Source organism: Psammomys obesus, unplaced genomic scaffold (assembly GCF_907164565.1).
Source record: "Psammomys obesus unplaced genomic scaffold, mPsaObe1.curated_primary_1811, whole genome shotgun sequence".
NCBI lineage: Eukaryota > Metazoa > Chordata > Mammalia > Rodentia > Muridae > Psammomys > Psammomys obesus.
This window is the reverse complement of record NW_026586589.1, coordinates 3,441,877-3,461,961: the sequence shown is the minus strand read 5'-3', so window position 1 is coordinate 3,461,961 and position 20,085 is coordinate 3,441,877. Positions and strand designations below refer to the sequence as shown.

The window sequence follows — 20,085 nt, the reverse complement described above, 5'->3', positions numbered from 1 at the left end:
AAAGAAAGAAGGCAGGAAGGTGCTACCAGAAACATTTTCTCCCCTTAGTCTAATCAGAGACCACTTTTAAAAGCAGAAGTGAGAAAATGGTGAATAATTACAGCTGTTCATGGAATTCATTGTGTTCCTTGGAAATTACATGTTGTAGTCTTGGGTTCTGTTTCTTTGATATGTCCATAAAACTCAATTTTCGTCTTGAATTTAATGGAATTCAGTGTTAGCAGAAAACCAGTATTGGATCTTAGATTCCAAAGCAAGGCTGCGGTGCTTATGAGAGAATGGGGATGCTTACATCCTTTATGTTCACAGAAGTCAGTTTAGGGACAGCTTTGTGGGCTTCTCCCTAGAGTGTGATCATCTTATAGATTGGAAAGCTTTCTTAGCAATTAGACAGAATGTAGAACAGCATGTATTTTTGTCAGGCTAAATGTCTTAGACTTTCTCTTCAATTTTATGCTTTTCAGCCTTGGTTAAGCTCTGGTTTCTGTTCTTGGGTTTAGAGTTCTGAATATTCAGTGTGTTACTACTCCACTCTTTGTCTCTGCAGGGCGAGAAAGACTGGCAGAAGTATGAGACTGCTCGGCGGCTGAAGAAGTGTGTGGACAAGATCCGAAATCAGTATCGGGAAGACTGGAAGTCCAAAGAGATGAAAGTTCGGCAGAGAGCTGTAGCACTGTACTTCATTGATAAGGTGGGAGCAGGTTCCTTTATCCATATTGGACAGTTCTATTTGCAGGTATAGGGAGTGTCTACTCTGTAAGTACAGGCATCCGGAGTGCATCTCTGCTGTGTGACTTACAATCGAATCTAGCCCAGTAGGAAAATAGATGCAGATACAAAGAAAGAAGCATCCATGGTATGTTTGCTATTGAGTACAGTTTTTATAACAAGAAGATCTGCATAAATTGAATTTTTTTTTTTAATAACTGATGCTTTCAGGTATTTTGACCATAACCTGTAATGAAAAAGTACTTATTTTATGTCAAAATCCAACACACTTTTTTATTTGTATGCAGTTAAATCAGAAGTTACACAAATCACTGCTTGAACTACTAGCACTGAATTTTGGTATTTCTTTTCCATTTCATTCTTTTAAAATGAGATGATTATAACCTATAAAATTTTTAAAAAGTGATTTTTTTTTTAATAATTATAGTTTAAAAGGCAGTGCTATCAAGTTTTGTTTCTTAGTACTCAGAAAAATCTGTCCAAAGGAAAAATTGTTCTCATTTGTTGCATTTTTATAATTTTTTCTCCCTTCCTGCTATCTTCATTCTAAGGATGGAGTAGAGAAACTTGGGTCTCTGGGTATTCCTGTGGCTTTCATCTGACTCATAACACTGTAGGATCTGAGTTTATATGCTATGCAGACTGATGCTTCATTTACAGAAGAATTGGGGGGCTTCTGGTGTGGGGTTTCCTAGAGCTCATATGTGGTTGTCTCTTCACTGATGCTCATCTCTTTCTTAACAACCCCATCCCCTTTTCTGCACAGCTTGCTCTGAGAGCAGGCAATGAGAAGGAAGAAGGAGAGACGGCAGACACTGTGGGTTGCTGTTCACTTAGAGTGGAGCACATCAATCTACACCCAGAATTGGATGGTCAGGAATATGTGGTGGAATTTGACTTTCCCGGGAAGGACTCAATCAGATACTATAACAAAGTCCCAGTTGAGAAACGAGTAAGTTCATGTGTCCTATACCTCTTTGTCATGCTTTTTTACTTATTAATTCAGCAAATTATATATATATATATATATATATATATATATATATAATTGACTGCTTCTGTAAGCTTTGCATTTCGCTGGACTCTAGCAAAAATGATATCAAAGAAAGAAACTGCTTGGTGTGTACCTCATTTAGCCCCATGCTACAACCTCTGCTACATTGCTGTGAATGTGTGGCCATCGCTGAAAGCAGTTTATAATACAGCCTACAGAGAGTTAGCCCTTAGAGAAAACTCAATGTAAGATTGAATCCAACCACTTTAGTGATGTAAGCACATCACAGCATCATCTGGTCACAGTGTATACACTTCTCCCCTTGTGCCTTTGCTAAGCCCTAGGCCAATTCCCAACTGACTAAAATGGTAATCTTTCAGTTCTCAGATCTCTGAATCTATCACTCTAGACCATGAGATAGGCATATAGGCCCTTACTGCTCTGATCCACTAGATTACTGTATGTAACAATTAAATTGCGCATCTAGGGTAAATAAACATAGTTTGATTATAAGGGAGTGTTTTTGTTCTTGGGAATGTGTGGCACTAAAGGGTGCAAATGGCTCAGAAGAGATACCTAGGTATTTATGTAAATTTACAGTACAAAGCAAGAATTTGGGTATAGTATATATATGAGTGGTCTTTGTGTGGTTTCTCTTTTTTGAAAGTTTTGTGTTTGAAATTATTTTTAAAAAAATTTAATTTCTTCTAGGTTTTTAAGAACTTACAACTATTCATGGAGAACAAGCAGCCTGAAGATGATCTTTTTGATCGACTTAATGTGAGTAGACACAGGACATTAGGCTGGAGTCCCAGGCAGTCCTAGGATGGAACTCTTAAGGATGAGAAAAGTTGCCAAAGGCTATTTGAGCTGCCCATTCATTCTAGCTTTCCCAGTGCTGATCTTAGACTCCCTTCCTCCCTTGGGGCACATAGTGCATCTATAACCAGGATCAGACATCTTTCTGTTGTGGATTACTACCAAAACCTTGAGGCAGAGGGAGTTGAGCCTTACATAAAACTTTGTTTCTTTGATCCTTTTATGAGATTTTCAGCTGCCTGTGCTAGAGACATAAGACTTTGATTTCTTTACTGGGAGAGATCTTTATAGGAAAGAACAAATTTGTTGTTTTGAACTGCTCAGGATTGAAGTACTTTGTAGGGAGGCATGCAATCCTGCATTCTGGAATTATTTTCCCTCTTTGGCTAACTTCCTTCTTGAAGGACAGGGCAGCAATAGACAGGATGGTGACAGCACTGGCACAGTGACTCCTAGCTGTAAGGAAAAGGGTGGTTTGACTTTTACCCCAGTTTCAATATCCTCTTTGTTGCCTTGTCTTCTGCAGACTGGTATTCTAAATAAGCATCTTCAGGATCTCATGGAGGGCTTGACTGCCAAGGTGTTCCGTACCTACAATGCCTCTATCACTCTACAGCAGCAGCTTAAAGAGCTCACAGCCCGTAAGTAATTTTTCTCTAGGGCTGCCCCTTGGGTGGTACCGTGTCCTTCTTGAGTTTCATTCTTTCCTCTGACTGCTAGAAAAGACTTAGTTGTCTAAACAAAACCAATGCCTTTCTTCCCACTCCTGCCCCAAATTCTATATTAATCTCATAAAATGCTGAAAACAGCTTTGCATCTGCTCTAAAAAAATTTTTGTGTTTTGTCTGTGTTACTTAAAAGCTCACAGGGTACAGACAGTGCTGTTAAATTGGGGAGGGTAAAGTTGTCATGGTTACCAGAAAAATACAGGAGTAAATCTTTTTCCTAAGGTCTTTTATTTTTTTCTCTTCAGAATAGCAGCTAATAATTACTCCTGGGACCTTAGGACTTTTACTCTCTAGTTAAAACAAGTTCTCACACTGTAGCTGAAGGCTGGCCACAACTCATGTGGTCCAAGCTAGCCTCAAATAGTGAACCTTCTGCCTCAGCTTCCCCACAGCTGGGACTGTGGGCAAGAGCCACCATTCCTGGTTTCTGTGACCTGAATTTCTACTGTCTTCTGTAAATGTATCAGATGGTCTTAGGAAAGAGATGGTGTACTGGAGATCAGTATTTTAGTTGGGATGTAGTTTGAATAATTACTAAAATCCTGGTGGTGGCAGCCATTGGTGCACGCCTTTAGTCTCAGCACTTGGGAGGCAGATCTGTGAGTTTGTAGGACTACACAGAGAAACCCTGTTTGGGGGGAAAATAAAACTAAAGTAAAAATGAACATAAAGTCAGATCCCTAGAACTAGAGTTAAAGATGGTTGTGAGCCACCACAGGGGCATTAGAAATTAAACCCAGGTCCCCTTCAAGAGCAGCCAAGTATTTTTACCCTGCTATATTGCTTTAAAATATATAGCTCAAGATCCCTTCACCTCATCCTCCTATAGTCTTTTATCCTAGTACAGCATTTTCTTCAGGCTACATTTCACTAGTAAGTGGGAGACAGGGAATAAGGAAAGCAGTATAAGGGCCCATGGCCAGACGCCTGAGGTTTAAATAGATTTCCTTGTAATATTAGAGACAAACTGGGCACAGTAATTCTAGCCATTCAGGTTTAGAGACCACGTGGACTGCATAATAAGACCTGGTCACAAAATCCAGTAAATTTAAGGAGGGAAGGGGGAAAAAAAAAAAAAAAGGCTCTGATTTCCTATGGTGACAGAAACTCATTCAGGTTTATGTAGACATCTTTACCTTGTGCCTTCAGAGAAACTTGGTTATCATAAGCTGGCACAAATATCACAGGGATGAAGTCCCTAGAAGACATAAATTTGGGATACAAATTGACCCTGTTACTATATGTGTCTTTGCAGCTGATGAGAATGTACCAGCAAAGATTCTATCTTATAACCGTGCCAATCGAGCTGTTGCAATTCTTTGTAACCACCAGAGGGCGCCACCAAAGACCTTTGAGAAGTCAATGATGAACTTGCAATCTAAGGTATGGTGGGTCTAAAGGTGGGGTAGCAAAGGGAGTCATGTGTAATATCTTCTTCAAATGAGAGGCTTCTGGAATCTGACCTCATGTGGCTGGGATAATAGCAGGCTACTCTGGGTCTGTTCTTAAAGAAAGATCCATTCTATAGATAACAGGTGGAGATAACTTGATAGTATCATAATGTTTGTTTTTTCCTGAAATATTTGTTCTGGGGATACAAGTTCTGTGTTAACTACTTTCTGTTTTGAAGTGCTAACTTTGATGCACCCCTGAATTGCTAATTGTTGTCCCTGTTATGCATAAGGGAAATGGAAATAACAGTGCAGCTTTGTGGTAGAATGGTTCCCTGGTGTACAAAAGGCTCTCGGCTCCATCCCTAACACCACAAACATAAAGTCTCAATGCTCTGGCGAAGAAACATGACAGGAAGATACATCTCAGTGGTAGAGCCTACCTTTGCTTGTCAGTACACACAGCCCTGGGTTTGGTTCCCAAGGCAGAAGCAGGAGTCGGAAGAAGAAAGCTAACTCTTTCCTATTAGAGTGTTTCAAGTTTAAAAGATGGTCAAGTAATGACATTTAATTCCCCTAATCCTAGAACAACTATTTACATCTGTTGATGTGTGTCAGATCTCACTGTCGAGGTTGTGCCCTATAGGGAGAGACTGATATGAAAACAAGTTGAAATTGTTTCACTGCTGTATTGGCTGCTTAACTATGTATCTGAACTCCTTAATCCACAGTGAACATTTGCAGATACTTAATGTTAAAACAGATGTACACAGTTACAAATGGAACCATGTATATCAAAGTACTTTGTGGTATATGAATAAATACTATAAAGTTTAAGATAGTGATAAATAAAAGTGGCATCTCAAGTCCTGCAACACTGTAGCATATCAGGAAAGTATTCAACATGTTGGTAGTAGTCACCAGATAAGTTACATTTCTTTGGGTTCTTGTCCACAGTCATAATTGAAGAGGAAATAATAAATGTCAACTAGAGAGTAGCCAAAATACAGATACATTTTTTTTTTTTCTCCTTCCAAATTTATGGAGTTCTGTACTTGGACAGCTCACTTTTAGAAAAACATATGTTCAGGCTTACAATATTCTCCTTCTATTGAGATTTCTGCAAGATGAGTATCCAGGCATAATGTGTATAAATCTAAAGCTACAACCTAGAGGCTTTTTCACAGCTGGCCTGAAGGGATCTCCATATCACAGACCTTTTTTTTTATTTTTATTTTTTTAAGATTTATTTACTTATGTATGCAGTGTGTGTTTGCATGTACACCTGCATACCAGAAGAGGGCACCAGATTTCATTTTAGATGGATGTAAGCCACCATGTGGTAGCTGGGAATTGAACTCATGACATCTGGAAGAGCAGCCAGTGCTCTTAACCTCTGAGCCGTCTCTTCCTGCCCCCAACAGACCTCTTCTAATCTATGCATAGGGTCAGCAAGCCAACAGACTGTCCATCTTAGCATTTGCCTTTTCTTTGTGCCTCTGTTAAATGGAGAGCCTCTGATACTACTTACTTTCCTCTTGAGTTGTCATTCTAAGCCCAGAATAAAGTATGAGTACCAGGGTGCTATTTACTTGGTTCAAAAGACCCTTCCTGAAGCATGAGGAGATCATTCATTGCTCTTAATCTGGAACCACTGTTTGAGCAGCTCAGGCTGCCTGCCATACAAGCCCTCCAAGTGTAGGAACGTTCTCTTATGTTCCCACAAAGCAAACACACGCCCAGTTGCCTAGTGAATCAATGGAGTCTTTGATGCTTTGAGAGAGTTTGACATAGCTTGCCAGTTTAGCATTCACAGAAATGGTTAAGACTGTGGTTTGTTACACTTCAAGCCTCAGAAGCATCTGGCTAGTGGTGGCTTTGATGCTTTTGTGTACAGGGTCAGTTCTAGTACCTTTTTGAACAACATACATATTGGAAGGAAGCCACTAACAGTGAGACATATTTAATGATTCTCTCACAGTGGTAGACTATTTCTAATTTTGGGCTGCGTTTTGTATGTATATGTTTTAGGCTCAGTCAATAACAACCCAATGTGTCTTAAGTCTACTCTGGGATATTCTCTTGACCCATCAGGGTGATCACAGTGATGGGATTCTTTGAAATCCAACATCACTTATCTGCTTTATCTGCAGCATCATGGTTATTGCCTACTGCTCTTGTAAGCAACACCCAGAGCAGAACACAGCTTTTCAAGGGTTCCAACAAGCAAGAAAGGATGAGAGTTTTTTTGTCTCTTCTTTATAAATATGGATTCCATAAGATTTCCTTTGTAGAGGAAAATCTTCAGTTGATGCTTTTCACATCTCTCTTATTTGAATGATGACTAATTATCTTCTCTACTTTTAGATTTCTCTACTTTCTGAAACAAAGCAAAGGCTAGGCAGTTCCTAACTGATGTGTACTTGCTGTTGTTTAGTTTTTTTCTGGATATCTTCTTCAGTGCATCCTTTTCCCCAAAGCTGGCAATTAATGATCTTGGCTTGCTTAGTAGATATGTGTATCTATGTTTCTATTTAGTGTCTCGTACATTATACTCAGAAGTAATGCTAAAGGCCAAAAGTGGTGACCCACACTTATAATTCCAACATTTGAGGCAGGCAAATCTGAGTTCAAGGCCAGCTTGGTCTATATAGCAAGTTCTAGGCCAGCCAAGGCTACAAAGTGAGAACCTGTCTCACTAACTAACTAACTAACTAGCAAACAAACAGCAAAGGAATACTAGAGCCTGGCATAGGATTCATTTGATAACAGCTGTCATCTGGGTCTTCCTCAGCGATTACATCCAGATTTTATGTTACTCTTACAGAACCTTACACTGCTTAATATTCACTGAAAAACATAAATGAGCAGCAAATAGCAATTGGATTGTTTTCTACAGTCACTGTCTATCTGTTATCTTCATAAAGCCTTTTTGAAAACACTGACAACTTCCAGTTCTACATTCTAAGATGGAGCCCTTTTTCCTCTCTGGCTTGTTTTACTCCTAAGTTTACTGCTGTTTTTCTCTACCTAGATTGATGCCAAGAAAGATCAGCTAGCAGATGCTCGAAGGGACCTGAAAAGTGCTAAGGCTGACGCCAAAGTCATGAAGGATGCAAAAACCAAGAAGTATGTATCTGATAATGTACCCAGGGCTGAATAAGAGAGAACAGTTGGCATCATCACTCAGGGGTATGGGTGTCCCAGCTCACAGGGTTTCATTATGTGGCCTTGGCCATCTTTTATGTCGTGATTCTCTTAGCTTCCCAGAATAAACCACCATACTCAGCATTTTTCAAAAGTTTCTTGGGGAAATTTTTCATGATTTTTCTCCTAAGCAGTATGGGAAGCTACTTATTTGTTCTTGTCCAGAAGTCAGTCTTAATATATAATGATTCTGCCATTCTTCTAGGGTAGTAGAGTCAAAAAAGAAGGCTGTACAGAGACTGGAAGAACAGCTGATGAAGCTGGAAGTTCAAGCCACAGATCGAGAGGAGAATAAACAAATTGCCTTGGGAACCTCTAAACTCAATTATCTGGACCCTAGGATCACAGTGGCTTGGTAAGTATTAGGCCTATGTAGAGCTACTGCTGTTACTTACAGAAAAGGCAGAAAGTCTCCGAGTATTGCCATCTTTCTCATACCATGTCTAAGTTTACATTTCTTCCAGGAGAGCCTGCTGCTCAAGTTAAGCCCTGTATGTAGGTACAGTGAAATATAATAGATGGTCTCAATGGCCTATGTATGTGCAGGAGCCCATGCCTGCAGAGGCCAGTGGAGTACATCTGTTATCCTTTCTATCACTGTGTTTTGGTTCCATGAGACAGGGGGGTCTCAAACTCTACCCTATAGGGCTGGGATTACAGTGGCTCAAAGCACACCTGATTTTCCCCATGGGTACTGGGGGCCTAAACTTATATCCTGCTTTCACACAATTGTTCTTGCCAACTGTGCATCTCCAAGTCTTCTGTTATCTGAGAAGGTGGGTGTGACAAGAATGGACTTTCCTAGGCCTTTATGATGGAAAATAGAAGGGTCCATTCACATCTATTTTAACAAAACGTTGCAGTGACAAAACAAAACTTTTTTAGATTACATCTTACTAAGTAGTCCTGGCTAGCCTTGAACTATCTGTGTAGACCATGCCGGCCTTGAACTCAGAGATCTGCCTCCTGAGTGCTAAAGGTGTACATTACCACATCAAGCCCACCTCATTTATGCCTGTTACCTGTTACCTGAGCATGCCAAAAGAACATGTTGGTTCTCCTGGAAATGGATGGTTATGGAAAACTGAAACATGGTAAATCAAATTCTGGTCCTCAGCAAGACTTACAAGTTAAACAGCTGTCTGTCCAATCCTCTCAGTGAAATTTTGCATATGAACAAAGTAAGGATGCCTATAACCAGCACTCAGAAGATAAAAGCAGTTTGAGCTATGAAAGTTTGAAGTAAGCCAGGTTTATATAGAAAGACCCTGTTTCAAAAATAAAACAAGAACAAATTCCAAAAACACAAAAAGGGAAGGAGGGCAAGGCAAAAAACTGAGAACATAAACCCAAGTAACCTACACAGAGGTAAAGAGACCATTCAACAAAGGCACAGAGTCTCTACTGTGTGTGGATACATATTCCCCCCCCCTCCTTATTCTTTCATATACAGTCATATAATAGCATCCAAACAAGTAGATCATTTCTGAAGATGTTTAATTAGCTTGAGTTGTTGAGTTCTAGACTAGAGACCCAGCTTTGTGCTTGTGTTGCTAGAGGGTTAATTTTCTTTTTTCATTTGTGTGTGTCTGCACGCGCACGCGCGTACACTGCACACACACACTCATGTACAACTCTCGTGTAAAATACTCCCATCACTGAGGGAAATCAGGGAAGGGACTCAAGGCACAAGTATATGTTCCTTGGAAACTGGAATTCCTTGAAACTTGGAAATGAAACTGAGACCACCACAGAGAAATATTGCTTACTACCTTGCTCCTACTACCTTGTAGCCTACTTAGCCTGCTTTCTGGGTTAGACCATCTCAGACCAATTATTAGTCAAGAAATTGCTGTATAGATAGATCTTCCCAAAGGCAGTCCAATGTAGGCATTTTCTTATTGAGGTTCCCTTTCCCTGATAACTCTACCTGTATCGAGTTGAACACCAAAATGAGTCAGGACATCCACTGAACCATCTCACCATCCCTGGGTTAACTCTTGAGAAGTAGTGTTCTAGTGGCCAACAAACTGCTTAGTGTAAAATGCAGCTGCACTTTCCGGTGGTATGAGGACACTGCTATGTACCATTTCTGCGTGGTTGCTGTTTAAAGTCTACCTTTTTTGCGTGTATATCTGTAGTAACATCTACTTTAGAGATCTCTGTTGAAATAAAATGAAGTGATTAGAAATAAAGTCCTTTGAATATTTTTGGTGCACCAGACCCCTGCTGTGGGCTATTATTGAGGTACGCTAATTTCCTTTCTTGTCTCCATCTTTATTTTTTGTAGGTGCAAGAAATGGGGAGTCCCAATTGAGAAGATTTACAACAAAACCCAGAGGGAGAAGTTTGCTTGGGCCATCGATATGACAGATGAGGACTACGAGTTTTGACCAGTCTTGCCCGGCAGGGGTTCTGTGAAAAGGAACAGTGTGGTTTGGGGAAGATGGATAAACTGAGCCTCGCTTGCCCTCACACCGAGGGAGAGGCCTCAAGTCTTAACAAACCAACATCTTTGCAAAAAGATAGACCTGGAGATATTATAAGGGAGAGCTGAGCCAGTTGTCCTATGGACAACTTATTTAAAAATATTTCAGATATCAAAATTCTAGCTGTATGATTTGTTTTGAACTTTGTTTTTATTTTCAAGAGAGCAAGTGGATGGGAATTTGTCAGCATCCTGCCAGGCAAATTCAGTTTTGCTGCAATGTTTGGATTCTCTCAGCTACTGTATGCGAAGTCTGATTATATTGGTGCGTTTTTACAGTTAGGGTTTTGCAATAACTTCTATATTTTAATAGAAACGAATTCCTAAACTCCCTCCTCTCCCCTATTTCAGGAACTTAAAATTAAGTAGAACAAAACAAAAACCCAGCGCACCTATTAGAGTTGTCACTCTATTGTCATGGGAATCAGTTTTCATTAAACTTGAAGCAGTTGTGACATCGGCAGTGTTTTGGTTCAGACACCTATTCACAGAAAAGCATGATGGGAAAATATTTCCTGACTTGAGTGTTCCTTTTTAAATGTGAATTTTTATTTCTTTTTAATTATTTTAAAATATTTAAGCCTTCTTCTTGATCTTAAAGATCGTGTAGCTTGGGGTTGGGGAGGGATGAAGGGCGAGTGAGTCTAAGGATAATGAAATAATCAGTGACTGAAACCATTTTCCCATCATCCTTTGTTCTGAGCATTCTATGTACCCTTTAAGAGATCCATCTTTTTCTTTGGAAACCCCAGTCTTTCATTTGAAAGATTTTATTGTATAAAAACTTCCACAGGTCAATAAATTTTGAGGAAAATGAGCATTTGGTCCAAGAAAAAAAAAAAAAACAAAAACAAAAAGAAAAAATAATCAAGATTTTAGGGCTTTTATTTTTTTCTTTTGTAATTGTGTAAAAAATGGAAAAAAACCATAAAAAGCAAAATTTTAATGTGAAGACATTTTTGCTATAATCATTAGTTTTAGAGGCATTGTTAGTTTAGTGTGTGTGCAGAGTCCATTCCCACATCTTTCCTCAAGTATCTTCTATTTTTATCATGAATTCCCTTTTAATCAACTGTAGGTTATTTAAAATAAACTCCTACAACTTAACGGAAACTTAGCGTCTGCCTCTTTGTGAATGAGGCCCCAGGCCAGAGCCAAGGCCCGGGGCTGGGATTTAGTGCAGTACATAGTCTATTCACTCGGGGCAGCAAGAGTAGGTTCCTCCCAGGGGAAGATGGTATGGAGCTTGACCTGGAAGTACATCTGTCCTGGTGTGGAATGAAGAGTTTCAAAGTCTGCATCCCCAAAGAAAACCCCAGAAAGCAAGGGGATGCACAGTAAATCTTTACGAACTGCCTAGGCCCAGTATATGCAGTGCCTATAGAGCAGGACAGAGCCAAGCTTATTTGGGAAACGATTATAGAGAACTTCCTGCATGTACTGGACAGAAACAGAAGGTAGCTTGAGCTTTGCTTACTTGGTGAAGCCTCCAGTCAGTATTGAGATCAGAACAGTAATGAGCACTAGATCTCAGAAGACCCTGTAGTGAATGGTTGAAGGCATTAACTGGGACCATCCTGGAGCTCATGATACCCCAAAGTCTGAAATTCACAATGAGAAGCTGAAGTCTTCAGGCCAAAGGGAAAGTCAGAATGGGTCACCATGTGAAGGGCCTGCACCTGAGCTTGCTGGCACGAGCAGTCTGTTCAGAACCACCTTCCTTAATGGTCTCAGTTGTCACTGGTGCCGGGACCACAGCAGAAAATCCTCAGTCCCTTGAAGCTTGAACTTCATTGGCCAATGAGAAGCAGCACCTTACTCCAGGGAATAAAAATAATATAACCATCACTGTTTGCAATCAAAAGATTATACTTGGGTATTTTTGAGTTCTGTAGTGTTGAATTAGCCAGACGGAATGTTAAAACAGAAGGTCTTGGGTAACCAATTCTGGCTGTTGGCTGATAAGAAATGAATCTTAGTTTTGCGACCTGATGATAACTAGGTTGCTAACACTGAGTAGATAATTGAGCAGGAAGTAGTTCCTATTTCTGGCACACTCCACCTGCCACGTCTTCTCTGATAACAGATGAAGAGCAAGTAGCAAGGGACATTCTAGGCTGTGGTGGCAATCCTGAGTAAAGCCACAGAATGGGAATCTCAGCTGATCCTGACTGGGGCCAAGAAGAAGCTTCAAAGATTAGAAGTTGGGGGTGCTGCTGAGTAGGAAGGGTAAAGGGCTCAGAAAGATGCTTGAGTTTGGAGAACTGGAGTAAACCTATGTCCTTGATGACCTGGCACGTCTCAATTTCAGCCCATATTCAAGAGCAGAAGCCAGATGGGAAATTCTCTTTTGTGGTGCCCAGTTGTGGGGCAAAGGGGAGTGGCTTCTTTGTGGCACCCAAGCTACATATCCCCCAGTCTACCACTGCTATCTGCAGCAAGTCCATTGTCCCTATCAAAAACTGAGATCTAACAACCACCACATTAAAAAATGAAAAACTTAACCCCAGTCTTTACCCCCACAAACTCTTTTCCTCTCATTTCATAAACAAGTACCTGCCATGAGTTACCCACACCACTCTATGATTCCCCACCTACTGTCCCTTAGTCCCTTCACTCCCTTCCCTGCATTCTAACCCTGGTCACCAATGACCAAGCATCAAGGAGAAAATACCTTCCTTTCAGCATCTTGCTTAAGCTGATGTGATTTGGGCTGTTACTGTTTTTTTGTTTTGTTTTGTTTTTAAGTACTGCTATTGAAGTGTATTTTACATGTCATAAATCCAACACTCTTAAGTAGTGTTTAGTAATTACTGACAGGTTCATCCATCATCATGGGTCAGTTCTAGACCACTTTCATCTGAGTAAGATCCCTCATGCCCATTTGTAGCTAATCTACGTTCCCACCAGTATCCTCCACTGGTCATTCTCTAAAATGTCTTCTGGACATTTTATTTGAAAGAATAAAATGCATGCAACCACACCTTCTACAAATGTCTGGCTCCTATAATGTTTCCTGGTTTCACCCCTCTTTTTGTCAGGCTGCTTGTTGCTGAGACACCTCTAATGTTAGGTCTGTAGCTGCCATGTTGTCTCATTTAACTGGTTAATTCCAGTTACACTCGTGAACTCCTGAATTGTCAACCACACTTCTGCAGGATGTCCACAGAAACCTGGGAATAGCTCAGTGCTTGTTATTCTGTTGGGCCTGGGTCTCCTGTGTGTGAAAAGCACCACATTTACTGAACCAGGTAGCCTCAGCCTTCAGCTCCTTTCTCCCATTCTCATAACTAGTAATTTGTCAGTCTTGAAATTCTTTCCTAATACAGTGCACATAAGCATTTTCCCAAAGGGATTTTTTTCTTTTTAAGTTCCTAAGAAAGAACTTTTATTTCAGCCCTTGCAAATCTCTCCTATAAAGACACATCCCCAACTTGTTTTGAACAAAAGAGCACTTCTTGGAGAACATTATACCCTGGGATGACCTTGGTCTAGCGTGTTTGGATGCTTTTAAGTAGTCCCCTGACAAATCAGTAAACAGGGAAGAAGAGATTCAATAGACTATTTCCTACAACTCTAAGCAAGCTGCCTTTTTTAAATTACCAAATAGATGTTTTAGGCTTAGTAATTATGCTGTACTTATATATTTTTAAAAATCTTTTAGAAAAACAAATATTTATAGAAAACAAGTGATCATCGGTTCATAATTGCAGAACCTGGGGCTAAGTGGTGTAGCTCAGAGGTGGGATACTTGGCCCTGAGGTCTGCCTCTAACACCATAAAACCAGTAACAAAAACAAACAAACAAACAAACAAACACCAATATAACTTCCAAAGCTGGGTGGAGGCTCACTGTACCTACTATCCTGTCTGGATTACAGTTGAGAATCCTTATAGCTTGTTTAAAACAATGCAGTGATTATTATGAAAACCTTATCACATACCTGTGGAAGATCCATCATTGCCACATTAAGGTAATTATGCTTGGATTAGAATTCCCAGTGACAGCATATCTGCTCTATATATTCTGTGGGTACAGGTTATAAGAAGTGTATTTTTCAAGCTTCACACATAAATGGGTGTGGGGGGCTGGAGAGAGGATTCAGAGATTAAAAGCACCTACTACTATTCTAGAGGACCAGGGTTTAATCCCTAGCATCCACATGGCAGCTCACAACTGTCTAACTCCAGGATCTGACACCTTCACATAGAAGTACTTGTAGCCAAAACACCAATGCACATTAAAAAGAAAGAAAAAACAAAACAAAACAAAACGTGTTTATCTTGGGGCTGGAGAGATGCCTCAATAGTTAAGAGCACTTGTTACTCTTGCAGAAAATCTGGGTTTGGTACCTTGTACCCACAAGGTGGCTCCAAGTTCCAGGTGATCCTATAACCTCTCCTGACCAGGCACACAACTAGTGTGCAAACATACACAGACAAAGCATTCATACACAAAGTAAAAAAGGTGGGTAAAACTTATGTGTAAATTATTCTTCAATAAGCCAAGGCTTTCAGAAGCTGTGAAGGCAATGTGCTTTGATAACATTGGATGATTTTCCATGTAATTCTCATGGTAAAAAGACAGACTCAAAGATTCACTTGAAGTTTATTAACTGGCAGGACTGTGAATGTGGGGAATCAATATTCATAAATAAATGGTTTACAGTAATGCTATTCAAAGTATACATGTCTCACTGAACAAACATGTGGCATTTTAATCATTTCTAAACCTTGGTACTTCTTTTGCTGAAACACTCCATGAAGTACCTTCAGGTGATTTCATTGTGAAAGAAGTATTTACCTCATTTGGAGAGGCTATATTTCATGAATACACAGCACCTCTCTCTTTGTTCACTAAATAATCTAGATAAGGCCCTTCTTACTCCCTGTGCCCCTGTCAGATTGAACATGGTATGTAGGCATTTCTGTAGCCACTCTGGAACAGGCTTGGTCTGTTCCTGCCCTGCTGAGATCCTCTAGAGGCCCAGTAGGGATGTGTGCTGGAAGAGAGTAAAAAGCAAGCCCTGACCTCTGTTTCCCCTCTGTCTTCAGTGCTACACTTGACCTTAGTGAAACAGGGATTGTACCTGCCATTTCCGGCTAAAGAGCCATTGGGAACAGTAAGTAGGGAGATAGCCAGGGCTGTAGAGGGAAGAAACTCTTGGGAGCTGTTACAACAGTGATTTTTAACTTGAATTAAAACAAAAACAAAAACCTCTGAAGTTCCTTTAAGGGACTGAGAATGCAACCTACCCAAGGAAGGAGCCAGGAGGTTATGATATCAGAAGGGGTGGAGCCACAGATTGATTTGGAAAATCAGAGGACAAGAGCCTATACTGCAGGCTGGAGTAAAGCTAAAGGTTCACTGATGTGTGTACTTTGGAAGTACTTGCTGAGTGCACACCTAACATAGAGTAAATAAGAGGGATAAGAAAAGGAACACAGTTTATGCATGGATTAACCAGACACTTCAAGTCTGTAAGTCTGTCTCCCTTTGTGAATGAAACATCACTAAACTATGCCTTTAATTCATGACTTCTACAGTTGCTCAAGAGGAACAAATTACAAGTGTGTTAGTACTTGGTACTAGCCTGCTGAGAACACCCTCTTAATCAAATACATATCCATGTGAGAATCTTTTTTTAATAATTCCAGAAAAATCTTATCCTCTTTCCGAGGACTCAGTTATCAAACATCAATAGTTATTGCTTCAGCTTAGCCACATTCTCAATCAGCTTTATAGCAACCATATTATGATCCCTCTTATAACCACATCTCTCATTTCAATAACATGGCATTTTTGTTCTTTTGTGTTTAAGTACTCTGTTTTCTTAACGAGCTTGGTATGGTGGTGTCTACTGGATATCTCAATTTTTGGGAGGCTGGAGAGACCAAGTTTAAAATTAGTCTGGGTTATATACACAAGACCTTGCCTCAAAAAAAAAAAAAAATGCAGTAAACATAACAGTGTGCCTGCTTCCCACTCAAAGGAAAACTTGTCATTACTTCTGGAAGAAGTAGAAACAGAAAAACAGCTGCCAGTCCCTAAGATCACAAAGAGCCATGAGACTGAGGATAAACTTTTTCCAGAACAATGAACATCCATTCCAAGCATGTACTGAAGAACACAGATCCCTGTAGGTTGGTGGAGGCTGTATGCATTCCTATTTCCTTCCTGTTTGCTCCACAATGCTGACTTTAGGACTGCTTCCCAATAAGCATTCTACTTTCTAACCTATCAGAGTCAGCATCCTAAAAGAAAAACAACAACAACAAAACCCAACCTAGCCAGGAGGCATGGTAGCTCCCACTTGTGATCCCAGCAAGGCTGAGAGGCAGAGCAAGGAAAATTGCTAAATTCGGGTCTACCCTGGGCTACAGACACTTTGTCTAAAACAAAACAAAACCCAATTTTGACAAACAGGCTTAAAATAACTAAAAACAGAAAACAGGGATAGTGAGACAGATGAGTGGGTAAAGGTGCTTGCTGCTAAACCTGATGACCTGAATTCAATCCCTAGGAACTACATGGTAGAAGGAAAAAACCAACTCCCAGAAATTTTCCTCTGACCTCTATATGCGTGCCATGGTATGCATACACATGCATACACACATGCACACACACTGTGAAAACAAAACAAACAGCTGGTAGTAATGTTCAGAAAGTGGTGAAAATACGGGGGGGAAAGTTGGTGGTCAGCACAGCACTGACAGAATCTTGGCTGCCTGGATTAGTGTTTATCTCTGGACCTGCTGGCTGTGTGACCCTAGGAAGGTGCCAAGCTTGCTTGCTGACCTCAAACTCGAGATCCTCCTGCATCAGCCTCCAAAGTCCTAGAACGTGGGAGTGTACACTGCCGAGTAAGGCCTCAGTTGTTGTTTTTGTTTTGTTTTGTTTTGTTTTGTTTTTGTTAAATGGGATTAATAGAGAATCTTAAAGAGCTGTAATGAGCCAATATAAATAAAGCAAGCTATATCATGTTCACAATATGCTTAGCACTGTTCTACATTGTCTCTGAGATCAAGTCCACAGGCCAGAGGGGCAGTCAGTCTCTCCTCCCACCCCAGGCACAGGCTTGGTATAAGCTAAGGCATGCTGAAGCATGAGTGTTTCCAGAAATAAACCCCAAGCAGGGTTAGTCTGGATGATGTCAAAGGTGAGTGCCTTGTGTGGGCGATAGGGCTGCTCCTCCCAAACAGCACAAATGTATAAACATTACCAGTGACATCTACTCATCCTTATATATGCTGAGCTGGGGGAAGCCCAGGCTGGCCACACCTTGTGTGTGCCCTACTTTTCCAAAGCTTCCTTTGGTGGAAGGAGACACCTAAGGCCTGGGAAGCTAATGGGGGCTCTGTTCCCCATTACAGGCCTGGAAAAAAAAACTGCTGTTAGATAAGAGCTTCACGGAGCCCTTGGGGGGGTCTTACTACAGACACAGGAGCAAAAGGTTTGGGCTGGACACTGAGAAGTTCCCAGAAAATAGATTTTAAAAGTGCATTGAAGCCTATAGGCTGTTGGAATTGGCACAGAAAGTTCAGCAATGATTACAACATTTAACTGTAAATGTTGTAATCTCCCAGGTGCCTTCTGGGAGAACTGACAAGACCAGGCAAGCAGGGAAGGCCCTACCCAGCCCCATCTGCCCTCTCAGTCTCATCATTCCCTTCTACTGAGTAAACCCCAGGATCCATTTGGCCTCAGAGCCTTTGTACATGCTCTTACTCTTGCATGGAAACTACTTTCCTTTAGCCCACCCTTAAAAAATGAATCTGTTGATCTTACATTCTTTGGCCTCTCTTGAAGTTCTACAGACATGGATATTCTTCCTCTTACCTACAATGATTGGTCAGCCAGCAGATGACCACCAGGATTTACCTCAGCCAGTGGCTCTTTTGTGGAAGAGAAACAAGTGGACTCAGGTTCCCAGTTGTTATGTGGTCTTACTTCAAGTCGTGGTGCTCCGAAACCTTGATTAGAGGATAATTATGAGCATCAGCTGTTCAAGCCAGGGTCAAGCAATTGGGTCAATTCCAGTTCCCTCCCTCCTCCATTAAAGGCCAGTCACTAGGTGGCAGTCAGTCCATCTCAACTACTCAATCCCTTAGGACAAAGGTCCTCAATATTACACTGAATTGACTTTCTTGAGGACCACATTCAAGGAAAACAGCAAGCTTTTCACCACTGCAGCATGGCAAAGCTGGAGGTGGCCCAGCTTAGTGAGTTGTCTGAACTCATACATTCACAAATTCTAGTCTCACGAATCCCAGGGAAACTTTTCTGCAATCTGGGTGCCCTGTGGAACTCCTCACCTCTGAAATGCAGATAGCCGGCTAGAGTTGCATGGTAGCTGCTGCCCAGATGTCTGCTCATCACTGGTCAGACAGCATGATCAAGGGATGCCCTAGTGTTTACGGATGCTCTTCAGAGAACTGCTTTAAGAAGTCTGATTTTAAGTTATTCAACAGTCACAGACAGGTGTCGTGTCTGAAAAATGCAGCGAAAGTCAGTGGTGAGACAAGGGAAGGCAAGACAGGACTACTGGGCCATGAAGGGAGTGCTGATTTGAACTGCAGTGGAATTCACGTGCATGATCAAAGGATCAGGATTTAATTCCATTTTAGTGGAAAATCCTGAAGCACAAATGCAGGTAAGACCCAATAGAGATGGGGCCTCAGGATCATGGGTTAGAGTGGAGAGAGCCGCAACAGCAGAAAAGGAGAGCCTCGGTGTATTTATCTAGGGGAGAAACAGGAGAAAAAAGTCTCCTGGCAAGGTGTGGGGCCTTCCCAACTCAAGTTGTTTACTGCCACGTAGATGAAGCAGGGGAAAGCAGCCATGTGATGAGGATGGCAAGGCTGTGGCGCAGATAACAAGATGCCAGGGTCGGGAGGGAGGTCGGGGGAGATCAGGATTGGCGTCACCTGGGTCTACGCAGAGGAGAAGCCCCCCGAAGGGTCGGCTCGACCGAGCAACTGGCCCAGCCCTGAGTCCCGAGGAAAGCAAGTTTCTGGGGCCAGGAGGGATCAGCACGGGAAGGGGGTGGGGGGGCAAAGCTGGGGAAAACCCAGAGCGTTGGCGAGTATCTGCAGGTAGGGCGCCGGCGGAGCGTGAGGCGAGCAGCAGCCCACGCGAGACGCCTCCAAGGCCAGGGGGCCGCATCGGAGGGGCCCGCCCGCGCCCGCCGGGCCTCTTCCCGCGAGGACGCCCTCGAAGGCCACCCCAAGACTGGTTTGCTCAGCCCTCGCAAGAGACGCCTGTGGCGAAAGGGAGGGGCGGGCATGCTGTCACTCACGGCCCGCTGGCCAATCCGCGGGCGCGCCCCTCCCCGGAGAGGGTGCGCGGAGGGCCCGCCCCCGCCGCCGCCGCCGCCGCCGCGGGTGTGAGGCGGCCAGCCTGGCGCGGCTCCCTCCGCCAGGCAGCCCGCCCAGGTAACCGGGTTCGGCGGGCGGGCCGGGGGTCGCGCCTCACCCTCACTTCCCGGGCGGCCTGCACACCGCGGCGGGGCCCGTGCGGGACGGAGACTCGTGCTCGCGTCCGACTGACGGACGGGCCGCAGCCTGTGGGCGGGGTTGCGTGCGTGACGGGCGGCTGTGGCCCGCGCTGTGTCAGGGCCCGCGCGCGGGACGCTCTGCGGGACCGAGGTGTAGGTATGCCCGCCGCGGCCTGCCTCGGGTCGCGGGGCGCAGGCGCGACGGCGGGCGGGGGTCGCCCCCACCAGCGCC

At 42.4% G+C, this 20,085-nt stretch overlaps 1 protein-coding gene and 1 long non-coding RNA gene across 2 annotated transcripts in view; one reads left to right on the top strand and one right to left on the bottom strand.

The window, feature by feature from the left end:
• Top1 (DNA topoisomerase I) overlaps window positions 1-11,469 on the top strand; it is an 86,494-nt gene extending 75,025 nt beyond the window's left edge. Inside the window, exons 14-21 of the mRNA XM_055602418.1 lie at window positions 548-691; window positions 1,496-1,681; window positions 2,435-2,503; window positions 3,069-3,183; window positions 4,526-4,653; window positions 7,696-7,790; window positions 8,074-8,223; window positions 10,159-11,469. Of these exons, the coding sequence (XP_055458393.1) occupies window positions 548-691; window positions 1,496-1,681; window positions 2,435-2,503; window positions 3,069-3,183; window positions 4,526-4,653; window positions 7,696-7,790; window positions 8,074-8,223; window positions 10,159-10,261 (990 nt within the window). The 3' untranslated portion in view covers window positions 10,262-11,469. The remainder of the gene's footprint in view (window positions 1-547; window positions 692-1,495; window positions 1,682-2,434; window positions 2,504-3,068; window positions 3,184-4,525; window positions 4,654-7,695; window positions 7,791-8,073; window positions 8,224-10,158) is intronic.
• Window positions 11,470-11,531: 62 nt separating this feature from the next.
• Window positions 11,532-19,561, bottom strand: LOC129672783 (uncharacterized). Its single transcript, XR_008719551.1, has 4 exons — window positions 19,285-19,561; window positions 18,673-18,847; window positions 18,197-18,330; window positions 11,532-12,174 (listed from the first exon to the last, which is right to left on the bottom strand). It is a non-coding gene; the product is annotated as an uncharacterized LOC129672783 (long non-coding RNA).
• Between the last annotated feature and the right edge of the window lie 524 nt (window positions 19,562-20,085).